Genomic DNA, 23,402 nt, shown 5'->3' with positions numbered 1-23,402 from the left:
CTCAAAGAGAGAGAGGGGAATGACCCTCAGGCCTGGAGGTCCCCAGAGGATGGGGCAGATGTGAGGTGCACTCCAGGCGGAAGCACAGTATGTGCAAAAATCTGGAGGCCTGATTGAGCGCAGATGTTCCAGGGTCTGTGGACAGTAGCACCAGGGATGGGGGCGATGGAGAGAGGTGAGACTGCAGAGGGAGGTGGTGTGGACCTTTATAGCCCTGGGTGCTAAGTGTGTGTTAGACTTTATCCTGTGGGGGATGGGACTAGAGGGGCCTGGCCTGGTGGACTAGAGTGAGCAGACCTCAGTTTGGGCCAGATGGTTCTGACTGAGCAGAGCATGACTTGGATGGGGAGACCCAGAGCAGGGAGACCAAGAGAGGCTGGGCAGGAGTCCCATCAGCAGGATCTGGACCAAAGTTGTGGTGGTGAGGTTGCAGAGGAAGGGTAATGTGAGAGATGCTAAGAAGTAGGAATGACAGGGCCTGCGAGTGCAATGAGAAGGGCGGGAGGAGTCTAGGAAGTCTCCTGTCTGGGAGCCATGCCATGGTGGTTGTACTGGCCAAGGGGACATTTGAGAAGAGAGGCAGGTCTGGGGGTGATTTGAGAGCTGATCCCACATCATTGGAGGTAACTCAGGATGTGTATTAATATCCTGGATCAGGGGGGTTGACACCCTTGGTTGGGAAAGACCTCAGTGGCTCCCCAAGTTTATGGATAATCACTGAGTGCCCTTTTGGGCACACATAGAAACATCCACCCACCCAGCTACCCACCCAACCACCCATCTGTCTACATCCATCCGTCCATCCATCCACTCATCCACTCCCCCAACCATCTACCCATCCATCTACTCTCCAACCACCCACCCATCCATCCATCCATCCATCCATCCATCCATCCATCCAACATTTATTGAGTGCTTGTGACAAGTCACAAGTTGAGGAATCAGAGAAGGCATGGCCTTGTCCAGATGAACCTAGAGTCTATGAAAGAGAAGCGAGGTAGACAAAAGTATCTGGATACTCTGTGTGGTGTTGATCTGGTAGAGCCTCTCCAAATGCTGCTCCCAGTGGACAGGGCCTGTGATGTTGCTGAATATAATTCATGAAAATTAGTAGGAAGACCTTTGGTCTAGAAAGCATTTCCTCACTTCCTCCAGCAGCTGCCTGGATACACGTCTGTGTGTGAATCTGTGGTTAAGGGAGACATAGCCAACTACCCCCACTCCGGACCTGAGGTTGCAGGAACTTGGGGATCTTACTGTCTCTGAGGAAACTCCACTTCCCCAGTTCTCTCTCCCTGGGGCATCTCATCTCCTAAACCATTTAGCGATGTAGGGTAACTGGAAGATTCTACCTAGTGTCAGGGAGGACCTGATGCAGCCCCTCACTGCCTGATGCTATAGTTTCTGCCACTGTAAATGCCCATTTCCATAATTATTATTTAGCATTTGGAGAGCAGCTATTTTACACTCAGCATTCTTTGTAGCCAGGAGGGTCTCCTGGTTCATGCCAATAAAATTTCCATTTACTCTGGACATCAACCATGGTGATTAAAAAAAAAAAAAGCCCATAAATTATTTACTGAAATGGAAGTTCAGCTTACGGTAATAATGCATTAGTTCAGCTAGCTGTGCAGCCTGTTATAGGGTAATAAAATTTTTAAAATTTTCCTTCTTAAAATATATTTGCTGGTAACCTACCCATGACCTTGAGCTGATCAATTTTCAAAGATGACACTGCAGGGAGGGTATATAAGGAGAGAGAGAAAAGGAGAGCTTTTCCAAATAGCCTGATTTTAGGCAATTGTCAGAAAGTACCTGTTATCTCACAGCCAGCAGGAGAAAAGAAATGAGTGTGTGTGTGTGTGTGTGTGTGTTTAAAATCATGAAGGCCAGACCTAACACATCCTTTTGAAATTGAGCATTTATTTGATGGAACATAAATCTGAATGCTAGTGAGGAGGCCTATTTGGAAAATCTGGGGTGTCTCCACTGCTTAAGACCACCTGTCATTTTGCCTGAGCCTGGAGCCTTGTAAAAGAAAGTCAGCCCAGTGATTCTGTCTTCATCTTTAAAAATGTTGTATTTATGGAGCAGATTGATTTTCTGTATCTCAGAAAGTCCGTGATTCTGCTCCCGGCCATTTGCTGACTAATGTCTCCAGCAGAGAAGAGCAACAAGCAAGTTCATGAATTACGGCTGTCTCTCGAGGTCCTCTTATCAAGACTGCTTTTTATTTTAGGAATGTCTGCTTTGGTTAAAGCCAGTAGAGCCAGGAGCAAATAAAAATGTGTCTGGATTTTATGTCTTGCATTTTATAGCAGAAACCCCGATGAAGCCTACTCTTTAATTCCTACACCGTTAAGGCCAATGATGAATATTAACCTCACAAGCTCAACTGGTTCCCCCTCAATGACTGGCCTTGGGGTTCTAAAAAATCCTGTGGCAGGAGACCTTTTGGTTGAGTCCTCTTTTTACTTATTTATATCCTCTTTCTGGCTGTGTAAATATTTTCATTTATTTATGTGTCCCTCTTTGCTGCAAAAATCATTTTTTTTAATGACTTGGTTGAAGAATGTTTTGGGGTGAGTCTCAGGTTAAGAGTGAACCTAGGGGGAGTTCCTGTCGTGGCACAGCAGAAACGAATCTGACTAGGAACTGTAAGGTTGTGGGTTAGATCCCTGGCCTTGCTCAGTGGGTTAAGGATCCGGCGTTGCTGTGGCTGTGGTGTGGGCCGGCAGCTGTAGCTCCGATTAGACCCCTAGCCTGTGAACTTCCGTATGCTGCGGGTGAGGCCCTGAAAAGACAAAAGACAAAAATTTAAAAAAAGGGTGAATCTAGGAACACCCTTATCAATTTATTTTTATAGTCACTAAACTAAAAATGATTGCACAGTAAGTATATAAGAAGTGATGATATATCACCTAAAACCCAGTGCCAAAGAAGACCTGATAATTATTTTCCGTTGATTTACTAAATTACTCCCAGGTCTCTGAAGCTCCGAGACTTAATTCTGTGGCTGATGGTTTGTGTTCTTGAACATGTTGCGTATTTTATGTTTTTCCGATTCTGTGATGTGAAATCATCAAATCCCTCTGTGTTGCTGCGTTTCAAGGTAACTTAGTGCTCGAAACGGAAGATGCTTTGCCTGTCTGTTTAATCCAGCAGAGTAGGTATTTCTTAAGACTCCCAGATCCTTTGGCTCTGCCCTTGACTACACTTCTGGTAAAGCCTTTTTCTTTAATCTCTTTCACCAGTCCTCTTGCCTTACCTCTGCAGATGGGTGTCAATTTTCTTTTCATCACCTTCCTTTCTTTCCCCTAAGCCTGCACTCTCAAAATCTCTATTTTTGTCGGGCTTTTAGCTTTGCCTTTCTCTTCTATTTCTGATGTGCCCAAGTCACTCTGTGTTTACTGAACTGGAATATCATGTCGGCGGGGGAGTAGTCACAGGGCAGATGTTATTATATTGGCTTTACAGAGAAGCATAAACAGGGTTGCAATTAATGACAGTCAGTATTCCTTACTGTGGATAATGGTCTATGTTTAACTGATAGTCAGGACACACAGCATAGACCTTCCCTGTATCAACTCTCTCCTACTGTCTTTGAGCTTAGATCTATCAGTTATCCATAGACCAATAGATAATATTCATTAACCCCATTGCGTATATTCTTAGTTGCTTTACCTATTGCATGAAAGCTCTCAAGATTGGTTGGGATTATTAACACAGCAGAAACTTCCCACATCCCTCAGGGGCTAAAGGAGGCTTTTCCATATTCTTTTTCCTAAGAATTTTTGAGCACTTTTTTTTTTTTTTTTGCTTTTTAGGGCTGCACCCGTGGCATATGGAGGTTCCCAGGCTAGGGGTCGAATCGGAGCTGTAGCCGCTGGCCTACACCAGAGCCACAGCAATGCGGGATCCGAGCTGCGTATGCGACCTACACCACAGCTCAGGACAACACCGGATCCTTAACCCACAATGTTGTTGATATGCAACATTTCAAGAACCCCTGAGCGAGGCCAGGGATGGAACCCCCAACCTCATGGTTCCTAGTCAGATTCGTTAACCACTGAGCCACAACGGGAACTCCTTGAGCACCTCTTTGACATCCTGAATAGTACAGACTTGGTATAATCCTGTGGTGCATCGATGCATATTAGCTGGTTGAATTATCTTTGATTTGAGATCTGTAAAGCTGAGGACGGGGGCGTGCATGCTATGCAAATGTCTAGAAAAACCGTTATTCCGGCATACCTTCTATGCAAATCAGTTTTAAATCATCTCACAATGCTTCTGCATTTTAATATCTAATGGAGACAGTCCGCAAAGTTCAGTTGCCTCCAGGCCTGGCTGAGTGATCAGCAAGTCAAATGATTTATTTCATATTGAACCAGAGACAGGGAAGTTCAGGGAGAACCAAAAAAATCCTTCATTCTTGTCCTCACATATCCTGGAGTCCTCTAGGGGCCCAAAGCATGTGTTTCGTGTGTGGCCCAACACATGCTATTTTGCAAGTCAGTGAGACATGCTCTGAGAAGGGCTGAGTGATGGGATAATTAGAACCAAGCTGCCAGTGGGGTGGATGGTTTGTCTGCAGATAATAGCTTGTTTGCTAATTGCCAACACCAGATTTTCTGGGTAATTAGACATTTGGTTTCTTCCAAGACCTTCTGTGCAAATGTGGACACATGGCCGCAGGCCTTCTAGGTAGCAGGTGGAGAGAGGGTGGCTCCCAGTGCAGGATGACATCTCTCTGCTGGCTGCCCCAGGGGCCATGGGGGCAGGGCAGACTTCTCATCAACAGGTAGAAAGGACAATCTGGCTGGCCCCCTAGTGGACATGCTGAGCTCCCCATGCTTCTCTAGAAGGGGGTGCCCTTGTGCTGAGAGATTAATGAAGGAGCTGCAGTTTAGTGGGCTGGTCCAGGAGCCAGGCTCACTTTCTTTTCAAGAACATGGAACCATGGTGCTTAATAGAAATCGGAAATTGCCTCCCCTCTCAGATGAGCAAGTTGGTTTTTCTTAATAAAAAATTTTTAAATTGTGGTAAGGTCTATATAACATAAAACTTGCTATTGTAACCATTTTTGTGTGTGAGAATCAATGGCATTAATTACGTTCTCAGTGTTGTGCAACCACCACTAGTATTTCCAAGACTTTTTCATCACCCAAAATGGAAATCCTCTATGGGAAATTCCTCACTCTCCCCAGCCCCTGGCTACCTCTCCTCAATGCTTTGTCTCCATGAATTTGCCTAGTCTAAATATTAAACAATGCTGTTCTTTTGTGTCCACCTTAGTTCACTTAGCGTGGTTTCCTAGGTTCATCTCTGTTCTATCATGTATAAGAATTTCATTCCTTTTTACAGCCTAATAATATTCCATTGAATGGATATACCACATTTGGTTTATCCATTTATCTGTTGATGGATGGATACTTGGGTTTTCATTTTTTTGGTTTTTGTGAATAATGCTGCAGTGAATATGCACATATAAGCATCTGTTTGCATTCCTGTTTTCAATTCTGTGGGTCGACTTAAGAGTGGAATTCCTAGGCGTGGAACTGGGTCTCTGGTAATTTCGTATTTGACTTTTTGAGGAACTACCCACTGTTTCCATGAAAAATTGCTGTACTATTTTTCATTTCCATAAGGCATATATAGGGGTTCCAACTTCTCCACATCCTTGCCAGCATTTGTTATTTCTTTTTTTTTTTTTTAATTGTAGCCATCCTAGTGGGTGTGAAGCAGTATCTCATTGTGGTTTTGATTTCCCTAATGACTAATGAATTCATTTCCCTAATGACTAATGAGTGAAGCATCTTTCACATGCTCAACAACTGTTAGACTATCTTCTTTGGAGAAATGTCAGCTTAAGTCCTTTGCCCCCCAGATTGATTTTTTTGCCTCTGTGCTTACTTGCTTCTGCACCTTTGTCCCAAGGTTGGAATTGAACCTCATCAGGAGGCCAGGGATCATAATGCCTGCAGAGAGAGGAGGTGGCTGTGCAGATTTGAAGCTTCATATTCACTGTTTCATGATTCATTTTATCCCCTCAACCTGTTTGGCACCCACTGTAATGATGCTGGTTGTGTTCTCACCAAGCAGAAAAAAACAATCAGTAAGTGCGTGGGATTAACCAAAGTGATTTGGCAGCAGAGGCAGATGGAGCCCACTCCTAGTGCTTCCCTTGAAGCAGAAGACAGGTCTTTTTCAGGTACCACCAACCCCCTGGGTTCCTTTGGCCTCAGGTATTGTTTTAGCAAGTTACCTGCTTTTTCCCACCAGTCTATTATGGAATGGAGCATATTTGCAGGACACCCTGGATAGTACCTGGAATTTGTGGGTGTTGAGGATCTGCCCATCGCCTCTGTGAGGGGAACCTTCTGTCTTTGGTCTGCTGCTCTATAGGCCCTGCCAGTCCTGGGCAGCTGGCAGGGAGAATGAGTGGCACTTCCATTTCTGACCAGGGACAGAGTGACTTCTCTTTGGGTGGTCATCCTCAGAGGAGAACCATGGGGCCCTGGCAAGGTTTCAGGACAAATATCTGTGCCTGAGTAATTGCAAGAGCAGCAGGGGGAATGGGCCAATCACGCTGCCTTGCTGTTGGCTCTTCTCTGGTTTGACCTCATGTCCCAGGCAGTGGGATCCAGAAATGCTAATCTAGCTCTCCTTCTGCTGTGGGTTTTCTTGCTGAATGTCAAAAACCTTCATCATGGGAGTTCCCTTCATGGCTCAGCAGTTAACAAACCCAACTAGGATCCATGAGGTTTGATACCTGGCCTTGCTCAGTGGATTAGGGATCCAGCATTGTCGTGAGCTGTGGTGTAGATCACAGATGCGGCTCCACTCTTGCATTGCTGTAGCTGTGGTATAGGTTGGTAACTACAGCTCTGATTCCACCCTTAGCCTGGGAACATCCATATGCTGTGGGTGCCACCCTAAAAAGCAAAAAAAAACCAGAAACCAAACCAAAACAAAACAAACAAAAAAACCCCTTCCGCATCCCTGAAGAGAGATGAGTTTCCCCATGCCAGAGGGCAGGAGGAGGTGACACACCCACTAAGAAGCAAGGAAGTTCTTTCTGGAAGTTGCACTCCTGTCCTATATTCCTATGACTACGGTTGTTAATTTTGGGGGGTGGGGTCCCACACTCCTCTGGGAACCTGAGAGCTGTGGATGCTCTTCCAAGAAAATGCACGCAAAAAAATGTGCACATCCTCTTAGGGGGCTACAGGTTTCTCTGGTCCATACTGGTGCTTGGGTTAAGAACTGGCTCTATGAGGGGGCACAAGCCAGGTGCTGATGCAGTATGGGGACCAGGCAGCATCTCTACTAAATGGGAGTTGGGTGGCCTGTGGTGACTGGGAGAAAAAGAATGTCTCATGTGGTCAAGTTTTAAATATCAAATACAAGGGGGAGCATAACAGACACCCCACTTTTCCAGCTGGAATTCCGACCGGCCCCACACTGGCTGGCTTTCCAGGGGCACCAGTCCCTGTAGGAGCAAAGCCACCCAGCCCTCATGTCTGCTCCCTGGCTCAGCCCACCCTACGTCTAAGGCTTGCACTTGTCTTTCCTTTTAGAAGCGGCCCCCGCATCTGCATATTCATCTCCAGCCCGGAGTCTGGGGGACACAGGAATAACACCCCTGTCCCCTTCCCACATTGTGGTAAGAAATGTGTGTGTCTGTGTGGGGGGTGGGTGCTGATTATCCTTCACTCTCTGAGTCTGCTCACACATGACAGGCTGCAGCTTCTCCTGTTCTTGGGTGGGGATTAAATTGTCCTGGGAACTAGCCACGTGAGCTCCATGGAGCCCTTCCGCATGCTGATTTCCATGGTGTGGCCGGTGCTTGGGTGTGGGGACCATGAGCAGGCAGAGTGGGAGCAGCTCTGTGAAGATTCAGGGCTCCCAGACTGAAGCATCCTCAGCAAGGAAGCAGCTCCATCAGGCTGGTGGGTGAGTCAGGGAAATGCAGTGGCTTTTCCACTGCAGTTTACTGCCTCGTCCAAACGCTGTGGCTGTCATTGCTTCTGCACCAGCCTTCCCTGGGAGAGAAGACGTGGGCTGTAACGGGCCATGGGGACGGGGCATTTGCTCCCACCCTGCCCCGCACTGCAAAGGTAAATACGGTGAGGCAGCTGATCAGGAGGTTTGCACGTAGCCAACCAGAAAGACTTGGAGACTCCATAGACTAACTTTGGAGACTTGGGGGAGGGCCCTGGGGGAGGAGAGAGGAAAGGGCGGCTTTGCTAAGAGCTGCTCAGATCCGCAAAGCAGACCCCGCTGAGAACTTCAGAGCCATCACTGGGTAGGGGGGCCAGCTCGTCCTGGTTTTCCCGGAACTGTCCTGGTTTTCCATGGAAAGTTCTGCATCCTGGAACTCCCTCAGGTTTGGGAGGCTGGGTCATCTACAGCCAGGTCCTGTGGTTTTCAAACTCTAGACCCTGAGGGTTCTGTGTAAGAGCTTCAGGGTCCCCCTGGGGTGTGGGGGATGGGGGGCAGGGTGAGGAAAGCCTCGATGAATGGAGCTCTCACCCCCTGCTCTAACCAATACACTTCAAATCCAAAATCTGTTTAAAATTTGAAGGTCTGTGGCTGTTTTAAAAAAGTCTACACTGCTTAAAGGTTTAGAAATCTGGAAGGGCCTGACCCACTCGCTTGACAGATGAGGAAAGCCTCTGGGCCCCAAGGGGACAGGACTCGGCAGGGTCATGTGGCTGGCTATGGCAGGACCGGGCAGGGTCCCTGCTCTGCTGAGCCCTACACCCATATATGCCTGGGCAGATGGAGGGGTCACCTGGCAGGTGTACAGAGCACAGCTGAGTAGCATCTGGAGTCTGTGCAGGCACTGGGGGAGGGCTGTAGGGGGAAGACGGTGTCAATCAGGGAACCACTGGGCTTCCGGCCCAGATGGAAGAATTTCTGCAACTAGCCATATTCATGCAAGGTTGGTAAAGGGAGAGTGGGCAGTGTAGGCAGGTGCCCTCACCCAGTCAGCTGGCCCTCCCTTCGGGGGGGCACCTCCATTTCTCCCCGAGTCAGGCGGGGGCTGAGGCAGGCCTGCCCTCTCCCTAGGGCTCATCATGTGGCAGCCTTGAACCAGACAGTGTCCTGTCTGCAGTGGGTGCACAGCGGGGTAGGGTGGAACCTTCCAGAAAGCTTGGCTTGATTGCCTTCCCCCACCACCCCCTTGTACCCTACACGATGTATCTGCAGAATGATGCAGACCCGAACGTGTCTGAGCAGCAGACGTTTCTTGTGGTGGTGGCTGTCGACTTCGGGACCACGTCCAGCGGCTATGCCTACAGCTTCACCAAGGAGCCCGAATGCATCCACGTGATGAGGTGAGTGCTGTGGGCTGGCGGGGAGCATGTGCGGGCTCCAGTCACTGTACCTATGGACACTTGGGGGAGGGCCCTGGGGGAGGAGAGAGGGACAAGTTCAAGGAGCAGGTGAATAGTACTCAGTAGGCAGGTCCTGGATTCAGGCTCAGCTTGGTGCAAACTCACCATGTCACTTTGGGCAAGCCAATTCTCTGGGCTATAAGTTCCTGGTGTGTAAAAGTGTTGGTTCAGTGTTGGTTTGGGGAAGGGCCTGGACAGTGTGTTTGAAACCTGACCCAGGTGATTCCAGCCTGCAGCCTGGGCGAGAGGCGCATCTGTGACGGAGGTGATCTGGGAGCTGGCTCTGCCACTTACTGTGTGACCTCAGGCAGTTGCTGAACCTTCGAAAGCTCAGTTTCTTCATCTGTAAAAGGGGGATATTGGCAGGGCCTGCCTCACAGAGTGCGTGTGCAAATGTAATGAGACTTCCTATCAAGTGCTTAGCATACAGTAAAATGTAAGCAGGGAAGGTGCCACCAAGAGAAGTCGCAAGGTGACAGTAACCAGCAATGGAAAGCACCATGCCTGAGAAAACGCAGAGCAGCGTGAATGCCAGCTGACTTCACCTTGAAGTTGCCCTGGGTCTCCTGGGCCACTCCCCCGACTCCTCATGCTCACACACACGGCATCTTTGGCATCCACCCCATCCACACGTGATCAGCTGTCTGTGAGGACCCTATCCGGGCACCAACGCTAGCTCCCCCATTCTGGCCCATACCTCCCAAAGCCCCTGAAAGCTTTGGGAACCATGGACTTATCACCTGGATTTTCAAAAGCCAAGGTTGGCTCTGAGGATATATTTTTTTGTTTGTTTTTTTTTTGTTTTGTTTTTTTTTTTAATTTTAATGATTTTTTTGTTATTATTTTTTTAATAGTTATTTCCCCAACACAATTTTTTTTTTCCTAAGGTACAGCATGGTGACCCAGTTACACATAGATGTACACATTCTTTTTTCTCACATTATCATGCTCCATCATAAGTGACTAGACATAGTTCCCAGTGCTACACAGCAGGATCTCATTGCTCATCCATTCCAAAGGCAATAGTTTGTATCTATTAACTCAAGCTCCCCAACCACCCCACTCCCTCCCCCTCTCCCTTGACAACCACAAGTCTGTTCTCCAAGTCCATGATTTTCTTTTCTGTGGAAAGGTTCATTTGTGCCTTATATTAGATTTAATTATTTTTATGTTTTCCGTTATAGCTGATTTACAGTGTTCTGTCAATTTTCTATTGCACAGCAAGGTGACCCAGTCATACACACACACACACACACACACACACACACACATATATACATTCTTTTTTCTCACATTATCATGTTCCATCAGAAGTGACCAGATATAGTTCCCAGTGCTATACAGCAGGATCTCTGAGGATACACTGTGATGGGCTTTGCAATTCCTTCAACTGGTAATTGTGGAATTTCGTTATCACTCCCAGAATTAAGATCTTATGCTTTTTTATAGAGTGCTGTTTAAAACACAGGTCATAATGAAAGTGGGGTGGACTGGGTTGGGGTTAGTATTTTTTTGTTGTTGTTGTCTTTTTAAGGCCATACCCTCAGCACATGAGGTTCCCAGGCTAGGGGTTAAATCAGAGCTGCAGATGCCAGCCTATGCCACAGCCACAGCAATGCAGGATCCGAGCCGCGTCTATGACCTATACCACAGCTCACGCCAAACACTGGATCCTTAGCCCACTGAGCAAGACCAGGGATAGAACCTGCGTCCTCCTGGATACTAGTCAGATTCATTGCCACTGAGCCCTACGGGAACCCTGGAGTTTTGAGTTAGTAGATGCAAACTGTTGCATTTGAAACAGATAAGCAGTAAGATCCTGCTGTATAGCGCAGGGAAGTATATCTAATCACGTGATGGAACATGATGGAGGATAATGTGAGAAAAAGAATGTGTATATATGTATAACCAGCAGGAATTGACAGAACACTGTAAATGAACTATAATAAAAAAAAGTGATCCCCATGAGTTCCCACTGTGACTCAGCAGCAACAAACCTGACTAGTATCTGTGAGGATGCGCATTTGATCCCTGGCCTTGCTCAGTGGGTCGGGGATCTGGCATTGCCGTGAGCTGTGGTGTAGGTCACATACACAGCTCGGATCCCACGTTGCTGTGGCTGTGGTGTAGGCTGGTAGCTACAGCTCTGATTCGACCCCTAGCCTGGGAACCTCCATGTGCCACAGTATGGCCCTAAAAAAGGCAAAAAAAAAAAAAAAAAAAAAGTGATCTCCACTCCACTCTTGGTTTAGGCCCCACCTTTCCTCTGGAAAAGCAGATGTCCTGAGAGCCTCCAGAGACCTGAGGCTGTGGTCTCATCAGGAAACAATGAAAAGTCAGTTCCGGTAGCAAACCCTGATGGCAGCATAGCCCTCAGTGTTGAATCCTCACTGGATTCTGCTGTGGGTTGGCTGGACAGGTGCTATGAGGGGCTGCTCTGCGGTCCCCCCCAGAAAAACCTCCAATAGAAAGAGCTGTTTAGGGAGTTCCCGACGTGACTCAGTGGAAACAAATCTGATTAGCATCCATGAAGACGTAGGTTCGATCCCTGCCTTGCTCAGTGGCTTAAGGATCTGGTGTTGCCATGAGCTGTGGTGTAGATCACACATGCAGTGCAGATCTGGCATTGCTGTGGCTATGGTCTAGGCCAGCAGCTACAGCTCCTAGTTGACCCCTAGCCTGGGAACCTTCATATGCCATGGCTGCTGCCCTAAAAAGACAAAAAAAAAAAAAAAAAAAAAAAAAAGAAAGAAAAGAAAGAAAGAGCTATTTATTGAAAGCTACAGTTAACACTTACCAGCTTCCCCATAGTTGTTTTAAGAAACGTTATTTCAAAGGGATGGTTATGCAATGAAAGTTGAAAAAAAAGAAAAGAGCAGAAATAACTTTGAACTTGCTGGGGAGGAATCCTCACAAAGCATCCACAGAACTCAGGACCTCTAGGGAGGTTCTCTTAGTTATTGTAGAGATTTTGGAGGGAGGTTCTACCTGAATTTTATTTTAATCAGAACATATTAACATAACCATTATCCACACCGACAGAGTTACAATGAGAAAGTTTACTTTTTTGTATTTAAATAGGAATGAAGAATTAAAAATCTGAAGAGCATGGAATTCCTTGGTGGCTCATTGGATTAAGGATCCGGTGTTGTCACTACTGTGGCTCTGGTTACTGCCGTGGCGTGGTTTTGATCCCTGGTCTGGGAACATGGACCTGCTGCAGGCGTGGCCAAAATTACTTTTTTTTATAAGGCAAAAACCCAGAAGGTCCATTACCTCCTGAAAATGTCCACGTTAATAGTGATGGGAAGTCTATTTCTGAAAGGTTGTGTGTGGAGTGCAGCAGCCCTGACCCAGGGGTCCGTGTCTGCCTGAGACGGTGTGTCTCAAGGGAGTCACCTTGGGGACTGTGGCTCCTTGGAGAGAAGCCTGCATCCTGATGGGGCTTGACAGGGAAACCAGCCAGGAATGATTCCAGCCCTATCTTCATGGCAGATCTAGGCAGAGGCTGGCTCTGCATCCGGACGGCGATGGTCCCTAAAGCTTAGTGATGCAGTGTCGGGAGCAGGTGGGAGCGCAGCCAGGAGCTCAGCCACTGGCCCAGGAGGCGGGCCAGAAAGAGAGAGGTGCGCTTCCCCTCGTGTATGTGTCTCCACTGAGGGGTCTCATGGCTAGTGGCCTGGGGAAGGAGAGAGCCTCCTGGCCTCCTGGCCTCTCTGCTGTGGCCCCAAAGGAGGGAGAAGCATCCAGTCCTCTGCCTTCTCCATTCGCTTTAGTTTCCTCCTTCTATATATCTGAGTGAAGGAAGGAAGCTTTTCTGGGGCTCACTTATCCCCTGCCTGGCTCTGTCGCCTCCCCCCATCAGTTCCAGGATGCAAGCCTATCACATCCGCCTTCCTGCCTGTCTGTACCCACCCCTCCTCGCTCTGGCTCTTCTTCCGCACACAGATGTGCGGGTTATGGTCCCTCCCCTCCTCATTGGTCCTGTCAACGCTCCCATCCACCCTGTCGCTGGGGCTGTCACCCCAGCAGGGGGCCCTCAGATCCCGTTTCCTGCCTGGATCTCTCCTTGAGCCCCAGGCTCGCATCTTGCATCCAGGAGTTCCGGGCCAGCACGTTCTGCAGGAGGGCTCCATGTTCCCTCCTGTCTCCTCCTTGGCCAGGGCTGCTGGCATCTGTGAAGGATGTTTTCTCCTCTAGGCTCCTAGGCTTGAGACCTCTGGGGTGCCTTGGCACCTGCTCACCACCCAGGCCACTGGCTTGACTGTCCCTCTGGGCAGCTCCCCTCTGTCCTCCTCCCTTCTCTCTCCCTACAGCTTAGCTCTGTACTCTTTTTTTTTTTTTTTTTTTTGGTCTTTTTGCCATTTCTTTGGCCGCTCCCATGGCACTTGGAGGTTCCCAGGCTAGGGGTTCAATCAGAGCTGTAGCCACCGGCCTACGCCAGAGCCACAGAAACAAGGGATCCGAGCCGCGTCTGCAACCTACACCACAGCTCATGGCAACACTGGATCCTGAACCTACTGAGCGAGGCCAGGGATCGAACCTGCAACCTCATGGTTCCTAGTCAGATTCGCTAACCACTGAGCCATGACGGGAACTCCTTAGCTCTCTACTCTTGTATGAGCTCTCCCACCTCCAGGCCTGAGCCTCCTCCTCAGCTTCCTGGCTTCTGATCTCCCTTCCTTTAGTCCAGTGTGCTCTGATCAATAGCAGCTCTGATTCCAACCTGCCACTGCTGCTCTAAAACCTCTAGTGGCTCCCATTACTACTCACCGATTACATTGCTCACTCCTCCCCCTTCGGCCTGGTTCTAACCACCTTCCCAATCTCATTTCTCACACATCCCATGTACACAATCACTCGTCTCATTTACACACTTCCTCTAACCCACGCAGTCACTTAGCATTCCCATTCATGCCCCATGCTTGCCCACCTCTGAGCAGCCCGCAGTGTCCTTCCCTCCTTCAAGATCCAGTTGTTTCTCACTCCACGTCTCTTTTGAGCTCTGTCTTCTTCCCCAGCCCCAAGGCTGGCACCTCTGCCTCCTCTGACTCCTCTGGAACATTTCTTTCTTTCTTTTTTTTAAGTTTTATTGAAGGGTAGCTAATTTACAAGGCTGTGATAATTTCTGCCGTAGAATAAAGTGACCCAGTCATACACATACACATAGCCATCTTCAGATTCTTTTCCCACACAGATTATCACAGAATATTGAGTAGAGTTCTCCATGTTATACAGCAGGTCCCCATTGGCCAATCATTCCATATACCTTGTGTGCATATGCCGATCTCACACCCCCAGGCCATCCCTTTCCCTCCCCACCTGTCCACCTTGGCAACTATAAGTCACTAAAGTTAACTTATGCATTCTTCCCCCACTCCAAGTCTGGTACCTCTGCCTTCTCTGACCCCTCTGAGACATTTCCCTGGACCCTTCAACTCCATCCGATAAGGCAGGTATTTATGGGTTTGTTTATACCCTGCTTGTTTCAAAGAGGAGGCAAACCAGCTATTCTTGTGCTGGTGAGTGCTTGCAAATTAAAAAACCAAAACCAAATCCAAACCAACCAACAGAAAAAACATTACCTACTATGTTGTGAGTTATTTGGAGGCAGAGACATAAATGTTTCGCCAGTACCTGGCACACAGTAGATGCTCTGTATACGCTGAGGGAAAGAATAAGGCAGACTTTGTGACTGAGCAAGAACCTGGCACTCGGCCTTGTCATTTTTCTTATTAACAAGACCCAACTAGAGTTGGGTCTCTAGTTGCCACTCAACCCACTGAACTGGACTGCACCTGTGGCAGCTGCTGGGAGCACCCATATCTGTAAGCAGTAGGTGTTCCCACACTGGGATTAGGAAGAAGGGCCCATAACCTCTGCCTTTCCTGGGTGGCAGGCGATGGGAAGGAGGCGACCCTGGGGTGTCCAACCAGAAGACACCCACCACCATCTTGTTGACTCCGGAGAGGAAGTTCCACAGTTTCGGGTACGCAGCCAGGGACTTTTACCACGACCTGGATCCCAACGAGGCCAAGCAGTGGCTGTACCTGGAGAAGTTCAAGATGAAGCTGCATATCACTGGGGTAAGCCGGCTTCTGCTTGGCCCCAAGTTCTCCGATTGGAGAGCGGAGGTTCCTCCAGCTTGGGTGGGGGTGGGGTCTTTCCAACCCAAAAAACCTCTGGTTTCTCACAAACAGAAATGAAGGTCCATTCACCTTGACTTTAGAGACACTGGAACACATAGCACTTTTGTGGAACACACAGCACTTGCTGATGTGCACGCAGGCTGGGAGAATTTCAAAATATTAGCAACGTGTTCACTTTGGAAATTGACCAATCAGAGTGGACACTGGCTGGTGCACAGGCTTGGGGGTGCTGGGGGCCCCCTGCTGCGCCAAGAGATCCCCTTTCAGTTGCTGGATTGTTGGGAGAACATCCTGGAGGGAGGACTCGGGGGCTAGGGAGCATTTGGGGGGCTCAGGGTAGTGGCTATTAACTACCCAGTTTGGAAGTCACGACCAGTAACAACTGGCTCATTAACCCGTATGCGGAAGGAGGCAGCTCAGGAAATCAAGCCCAATAATTGGCAGTTCCAGGTCGGAAGCAGTTCTGCTCCCAACCTGCCAGTGTTCCATAAGATGACCCCTTCCCCAGCTCCATGGAAATATCAGGCCATAGAACGGAATTTTTTCTTTTTCTTTCTTTCTTTTTTTTTTTTTTTTGTCTTTTGTCCTTTTAGGGCCGAAACCGCGGCATATGGAGGTTCCCAGGCTAGAGATCTAATCAGAGCTGTAGCCACCGGCCTACACCACAGCCACAGCAACGCCAGATCCGAGCCGCGTCTGTGATCTATACCACAGCTCATGGCAATGCTGGATCCTGAACCTACTGAGCGAGGCCAGGGATCGAACCCTCAACTTCATGGTTCCTAGTTGGATTTGTTTCTGCTGCACCAAGATGGGAACTCCGGAATTTTTTTCAATTTAAGCATTTTATCCCTTAAATTTTCCTTAACTTTCAGTACTTAGAGACGTGGGATGGTCAAAGTGTTTAAGACCATGGATCCTGAGGCCAGATGGCTTGGGTTTAAATCCGCCTCTGCCTCGCCTTTGAGTTACTGAATCCAAGTCACTTAGCCTCTCCTGCCTTGCTCTATCGCTTCTGTGAAACGGATGCACTGAGAGTGCTTTTCTCCCGTGGATGTCGTGAGAATGAAAGGAATTACAACATACGAAGCTCTTAGAACTGTGCGGGTGCTTAATAAGTTCAAGTCAATTGCTAGCTCCTTTCATTGTTATCTCCCCATGTCTGCTGTTAAGTGTTTGCAGATGACAAAACTAATGTTACTGGGAAACCCCGCAGCCCACAGCCTGCCTTCCAGGGCTCTGTTCTCAGCCATGTGGTTGTCCCTCTCTGACACAGACCAGCTTCTGCTCCATGGAAATGCATCCTTCCTGTTTCACCTGATGGGATTCAGTGCCTGATAGCAGTTGCCTGCTGGTAGAAGCACAGGCATTTTTTTTTTCAATTTGAATTTTTCAATTCCAAGCCCATGGCTTCCTGGTACCTGGAAGCCACCTGGGACTGCTGCCCCCAAACTGGGATGTCTTTGCTGAGCCCCGGGTATGGGAGGAGTATGCTTGTGTGGAGGAGTCAGGGCGGCAGGCAGACCCCACGAGGCCAGGTTAGCAGCTTGATACCCCTTCCCGTTTCAAAGGCAAAGACTAATTACCCAGCCTGGATCAATCCAGAAGCCCCAATGATTTTTCCCCTGGCAGTAATGAGCCTGCTGGTTCCAGGAGACTTGAGGGCTTCCTCTGGATGGTCACTCCCCCTCTCTGCCCATCCCCACCCCCTGGGGACTATTCTCATGTTCTAATGACCTCAGTCCATCCAGCATCTTATGGAGCATCTCCATCCGAGGACTGCACTAAGCAGCTGCCCCGTAGCTTCAGGCAGAGGAAGGAAAGCAGGGATGCTGGGCTCCCAGCAGATTAGACAGCACAAGCCTTAAAATAGGAGCTCTTCTATTTTTGTGCCTTGGTTGGCAGCTCATTGGGTAGCAAAAGCTTCATGTCTGTTTAGCATCATACACGTCAGTGAGATGGCCCGATTAGCTGGTCCTCCAGTGGGGGGCTCCCCAGGGTGACCATATGTGTCCATGTGTGGAATAGTGTGTAAATTGCACTGGGAGTGGCACCTGCTGCCTTTTCTATCTTCCCCTATTCTCTTGCTGCCCTGAAACCCCTGCTCCCAGAGGATCTGGGAAAGAGGAAAAGAAGGAGGGAGGGGAGGAGGGAGCAGTGGAGGTGGGGGCTGAGGGAACAGGCAGAGCCTCCTACATGGTAAGGGGACAGTGCTGCCAGCCCTATCCTGGGGGACATGCCATCTGAGCCTGCCCCTCCCATGCCAGGAAACACAAACATGGCTCACTGGGTTCCCCAGGTCTCCCAGTGGCAGTGCTTAAAGCCAGAAGGCACCTCTCCCCTTTGTTGTCATCTTACTATTTCCCTCCTGTCCCCTGCTCCAGGACCTCACCATGGATACAGACCTGACAGCAGCAAATGGCAAGAAAGTCAAAGCCCTTGAAATCTTTGCTTATGCCCTGCAGTACTTTAAGGAGCAGGCGCTGAAGGTAGGCACATATCAGTGCTTTGCTGAGGGGATACCTGCCTGCCAGGGGAGCAGGATCAGCCAGGGAATAAGAGCGTCGGTTTCGTATTCAGAAGCATGGTGCACCCACATGCATTGCTGGTGAGAAGGGAAAATGGTGCAGCTTCCGTGAAGAACAGCCTGGTAATTCCACAAAAGGTTAAAACACAGGATAACTACATACCTAACAATTCCAATCCTAGTTACATACTAAGAGAAGTGAAAATACAGTCACACAAAAACTTGTGTCTATAGCAGCACTATTCATAACCAAAAAGCAGAAACAGCCCAAATGTCCATCAGTTGATCAGTGGGTAACTCAATGGGACCCACCCATACAATGGAGTATTATTCAGCCATGAAAAAGAATGCAGTACTGATACATGCTGTGGCATGGATGAACCTTGAAGACGTTAAGCTCAGTGAAAGAAGCCAGACACAAAAGGCCACATACTGTCTGACTCCATTTGTATGAAATATCCTGAAGAGGCAAATCCTTAGAGATAGAAAGGAGATTTGTGGTTTCCAGAGGCAGCGGGAGAGTGGGAATGAGCAGTGCCTGCCACGAGGTATGGGTTTCTTTTGGTGGGGGGGTGATGAAATTAGCAAGATGGTTGCACAATCTTGTGAATATACTAAAACCCAATGAATTATGCACTTTAAAAGGTGAATTATGGAGTTCTCGTCATGGTGCAGTGGTTAATGAATCCGACAAGGAACCATGAGGTTGCGGGATCGATCCCTGGCCTTGCTCAGTGGGTTAAGGATCCGGCATTGCCGTGAGCTGTGGTGTAGGCTGCAGACATGGCTCAGATCTCGTGTTGCTGTGTCTGTAGCTCTGATTCAACCCCTAGCCTGGGAACCTCCATATGCCATGGGTGGGGCCCTAAAAAAAGGACAAGATATTAAATGAAACATTAGATACCACCTGCCTCTCTGGGGGCTCCACAGAGAGTAAACACTTGGTAAATAGTTACTTTTGCCCCTCCCCCACTCTAGACCCCATGGAAGAAGCTGAGTGAGTTTGTGCAATGATGGCCCAGAATGCAGAGAATGGCTGATTTCTAAGTGGAATATGGCTGTCCATTTAGTGTCCCCTCCCACGGGCATGGTGACGAGTAGATGTAAATCAGGTGACCAAAGAGCCTCATGCATTGAGTGCTATCCAAAAAGAACTGGGAACTTCAGGAGCATTGGTATTTGGTAATCACTAGAAGAAATTTAGTCAATTCTAGAGATAGAAGAGAATTCTAGAAATAGGGCCAGAGGGAGACAAAGAAGTGAGAATGCAGTACTGCTCTTGTCTATTCAAATACCTTTCACTTGGAGTACTTTTTTTTTTTGGCCGTGCCCGTGGCATGTGGATGTTCCACAGCCAGGGATCAAACCCATACCACAGCAGCAACCCAAGCCACTATGGTGACAACGCTGGATCCCTAACCCACTTTGCCACAAGAGGACTCCAAGTACTTTTTTCCATGTGCCAGAGCTCGCCCCAGTCCTGGCCGTGTAGAAAACCACAGGGCAAGGTGCATGCCGTCAATGGGTCAGTGATGCCAGGAGGTAACTGGGGGCACTGCGCATTGGGTGCAGGCAGGGGTTCTGCCCAAGTGAAGTAGCAGGGAGTTGTCCCCAGAGGAGAGGGTTTGGGGGCCTCAGACAGACAGCAGCTGGAAGGGCGGGTGTTTCAAGCTGGTGGAGTGGCCCAGGAACAGCGCAGGAGAAAGAACGCATAGCCAGCAGCTGTGGGAAGCAGGCGGAGGGCACAGCTGCAGCCAGAGCAGAAGCCGTGAGTCAGGACAAGACTGTGTCGCGCCTCACATGGCTTCCTGGGGAGAGGGAGCCATCGGAGGCCTTCCTGTGAGGGAATCCCTGGCTACGAGGATAGCGTTGGAGGGGAGACCCCAGGGGTCCCAAGGACCTGCAGGTGGGGGCAGGATGTGTGAGCAGCTCACTCAGATGTGGGAGCCGGTCTGACGGAGGGCTGGGGGTGAGGCTGAGACTCGAGAACCTCGGGGCCCCTTGAGGAACAAGAAGACCAAGAAGATAAAGGGGGGTGGGGTGGAGGGAAGAGTGGTTCCTGGGAAATCTCTCTTCCAAGAAAGGGATGGGGAGAGGACTCTGAGGAAGGAAGAGGGAGGGAGGCCAGGCTGGGTTCGTGCTCAGGAAGAAGGTGGTGACTGGGCGGGAGCAGGGAGGCGGACTGGGACCTGCAGAAGGGGAACCGCCGGAGTTCCCATCGTGGCTCAGTGGTTAATGAATCTGACTAGGAACCATAAGGTTTCGGGTTCGATCCCTGGCTTTGCTCAGTGGGTTAAGGATCCGGCGGTGCCGTGAGCTGTGGTGTAGGCTGCAGATGAGGCTCAGATCTGGTGTTGCTGTGGCTGTGGCGTAGGCCAGTGGCTACAGCTCCGATTCGACCCCTAGCCTGGGAACCTCCACATGCCGAGGCAGCGGCCTAAGAAATGGCAAAAAAGACAAAAAAAAAAAAGAAGAAGAAGAAGAAGAAGGGGAGCTGCCGTCGGTCCAGGAGGTGGAGAAGCCAAAGAAGAGGGCAGCTCAGCTGGCCTGAAGAAGGGGATCCCAGAGGGCACGGCTCAGGGCCTGGAGAAAGATGACGGCACGGAGGGAGGCAGGGGCCTCCAGATGAGCAAGAGGAGCCTTGGGGCTCGGAGAAAATGTAGGACTTGAGAAAGCCCAGGCACAGGAGTGTGTCTCAAGTTGGCCAAGAGGAAAGGCGTGAACAGCCCATCTTTAAGAGGAGGGTGGAGGTGGGAGGGCGGAGGTCAGGCAGGGGCATGGGTGCAGGTGGGGGTTGTGGACTTGTCAGTTCAGCCTGAGGCTTCGGGAACCTTCTGCCAGCAGGGAACGCATTGTAAAGAAATTCCAAGAAGAAAAGCTGTTCCAGGCAATGTAGAGGAACCAGGCCCTTCACCATAGGGCTGGCTGGTGTTCGAGGGACAGGTGGGTTTGGAGGATAGAATAAGCTCAAGGAAAATGCCTCAGACATCACCTTGTTGGTGCGGTGTCATTGTTCACGAGGGAATGTCAGTGAAAGTGCCTGACGGGAGATGTTCAGTCAGTGCCAGGTTCCTTCCCTTCCAGGCTCATCTCCACCCACTGGCGAACAAACAGCTTCTGCAGACAACCTTCCATGCAGCTGGGGAAGCCCATCATTCGTCTTTGAGCCTCTTCCTATTTAAAGAATTTTAAATAGCCTGGAGGGTCAAGGCTGCCATGCTTAGAACGCCTCCCAACCCATCACAGGATCACCTGCTTTTAAAGCCCAGTGCAGACCTGCAAGGAAATAAAACACAATTAAAAAACAAAACACGAGTTCCCATCTTGGCTCAGTGGTTAGCCAATCTGACTAGGAACCATGAGGTTGCGGGTTCGATCCCTGGCCTTGCTCAGTGGGTTAAGGATCCGGCGTTGCCATGAGCTGTGGTGTAGGTTGCAGACATGGCTTGGATCCTGCGTTGCTGTGGCTCTGGCTTGGGCCAGAGGCTACAGCTCTGATTTGACCCCTAGCCTGGGAACCTCCTTATGCCACAGGAGTGGCTCAAGAAATGGCAAAAAGACAAAAAACAAAAAAACAAAACAAAAACAAGCAAACAAACCAAACAAACAAAACAAAATCACCCTCAACAAAAAATGTCTGTTTTTCAGTAGCAATCCACCCCAGGATATATACCTGGAAAAGAAGAAAACTCTAATTCGAAAAGATTCATGCCCCCAATGTTCAGAGTGGCACTGTTCACAAGAACCAAGATGTGGAAGCAACCTAAATGTCCACCAGCAGATGAATGGGTAAAGAAGATGTGGGTGGTACATACATACAGTGGAATATTACTCAGCCATCAAAATTAATGGAATAATGCCATTTGCGGCAACATGGATGGACCTAGAGATTATCATACTAAGTGAAGTAAGCCAAGCAGAGAAAGACAAATATTACTTACACATGGAATCTAAAAAATGATACAGGTGAACTTATTTGCAAAACAGAAATAGACCCATAGACATAGAAAACACACTTATGGTTACCAAGGAAAGGGAGGAATAAATTAGGAGTTTGGGATTCACAGATACACACTACTACATATGAAATAGATAAACCACAAGGACCTACTGTATAGCACAGGGAACTATGTTCAATATGTTGTAATAACTTATAATGGAAAAAATAATATATAAAACTGAATCACTTTGCTGTACACCAGAAATATATGCAACATGGGAAATCAGCTATACCCCAATTGAAAAAAAAAAAGGCTATTCCACGATGGTCTAAAGCAGAGATGTTTTTAAAGACATGTTTATTAAAAAAAGTTTAGTGAATGTACTTAACATTAGTGAACCATAAACTTAAAAATGGCCACGATGGTAAATTTCATGTTATGCATGTTTTGTCACAATGAAAAATGGAAAGATTTTTTAAGGCCCCAAAAAAAGGCCTACTAATCAAAGAGAAAGTTAGTTCAGTGAGAAGGGTGGGTCAGTCCCAAGATTAAAAACATGAAACAAAATAGAAAGTGAGATACCCAGTAGAAAAAAAATCCTCCAGCCTCCTCATCTTCTGAAACACCTCCCCAGCCTTTGATGCAAAAGCACGTTAGTGTGTGTTTAGGTTTGATTTCAGATTCGTCCGGTGCAGGTGACCACAGGAGGGAAGGGAAAGAAAGGAACTAGCATCCATCAGGGGTCTTCCCTGGGCTGGATGTGTCCCACGTGTTCTCATTTAATCCTGTCGTAACTCTGTGGGTTAGGGTTCTTCTTCCCATTTTACCGGTGGCAATGCTGAGTCTGAGAACTATGCTAGAGACGAATTTTGTCTGTGTGGGCCTGGTTGACACCTCTGATGCTTCTGCCCATCCCATTTATCCATGGGGTTCCTGCTGATGTGGTTTTACCTGAACTAAAAGTTAAGGGCAGCATGGTTGTCGCCTAGGTCATGTTGTTCAAGTCTTTCTCACTCTGCCAGGAAAAGTCCCCTGATGTGCTGGGCTTGCAGTAAAGTGGATGACAGGGACAACTCCGGTAACAAATGCCACCAGCTGTGAAACATCACCGTGGGCCAGGTTCTATTCCAATATGGGACCAAAAGTAACACTTTAGGGAAGACCTTGGCTTTTAGAATCAAGATAGACCTGGTTCTGGGTTCAGAGTTTAGCTCTGCCTCTTTCTAGCTGGGCAACCATCACAAAGACACTGAACATGTCTAGGCCTTACTTTGCCATCAGTAGAGAAAGGAGTAGTTCTAGTCTGTTCCTAACAGGATTCTCAAACGGATTAATGGCGTGCTGTCAGTACGTGTAGCGCTCAGAAAATTATCAGACC

At 48.6% G+C, this 23,402-nt stretch overlaps 1 protein-coding gene across 5 annotated transcripts in view; it reads left to right on the top strand.

Annotated features, from left to right (window-relative positions):
• HSPA12A (heat shock protein family A (Hsp70) member 12A) overlaps positions 1-23,402 on the top strand; it is a 185,376-nt gene that overhangs the window by 130,802 nt on the left and 31,172 nt on the right. For all 5 annotated transcript variants that reach the window (XM_021073398.1, XM_021073397.1, XM_013983787.2 and 2 more), the window contains 4 exons: positions 7,584-7,669; positions 9,220-9,347; positions 15,307-15,493; positions 17,941-18,045. In XM_021073398.1, coding sequence (XP_020929057.1) covers positions 7,584-7,669; positions 9,220-9,347; positions 15,307-15,493; positions 17,941-18,045 — 506 coding nt within the window. The remainder of the gene's footprint in view (positions 1-7,583; positions 7,670-9,219; positions 9,348-15,306; positions 15,494-17,940; positions 18,046-23,402) is intronic.

The sequence above is a fragment of the Sus scrofa genome, chromosome 14, assembly GCF_000003025.6.
Source record: "Sus scrofa isolate TJ Tabasco breed Duroc chromosome 14, Sscrofa11.1, whole genome shotgun sequence".
NCBI classification, from domain to species: Eukaryota; Metazoa; Chordata; class Mammalia; order Artiodactyla; family Suidae; genus Sus; species Sus scrofa.
Note: the sequence above shows the minus strand (reverse complement) of the source record. Positions and strands in the feature narration are given on the sequence as shown.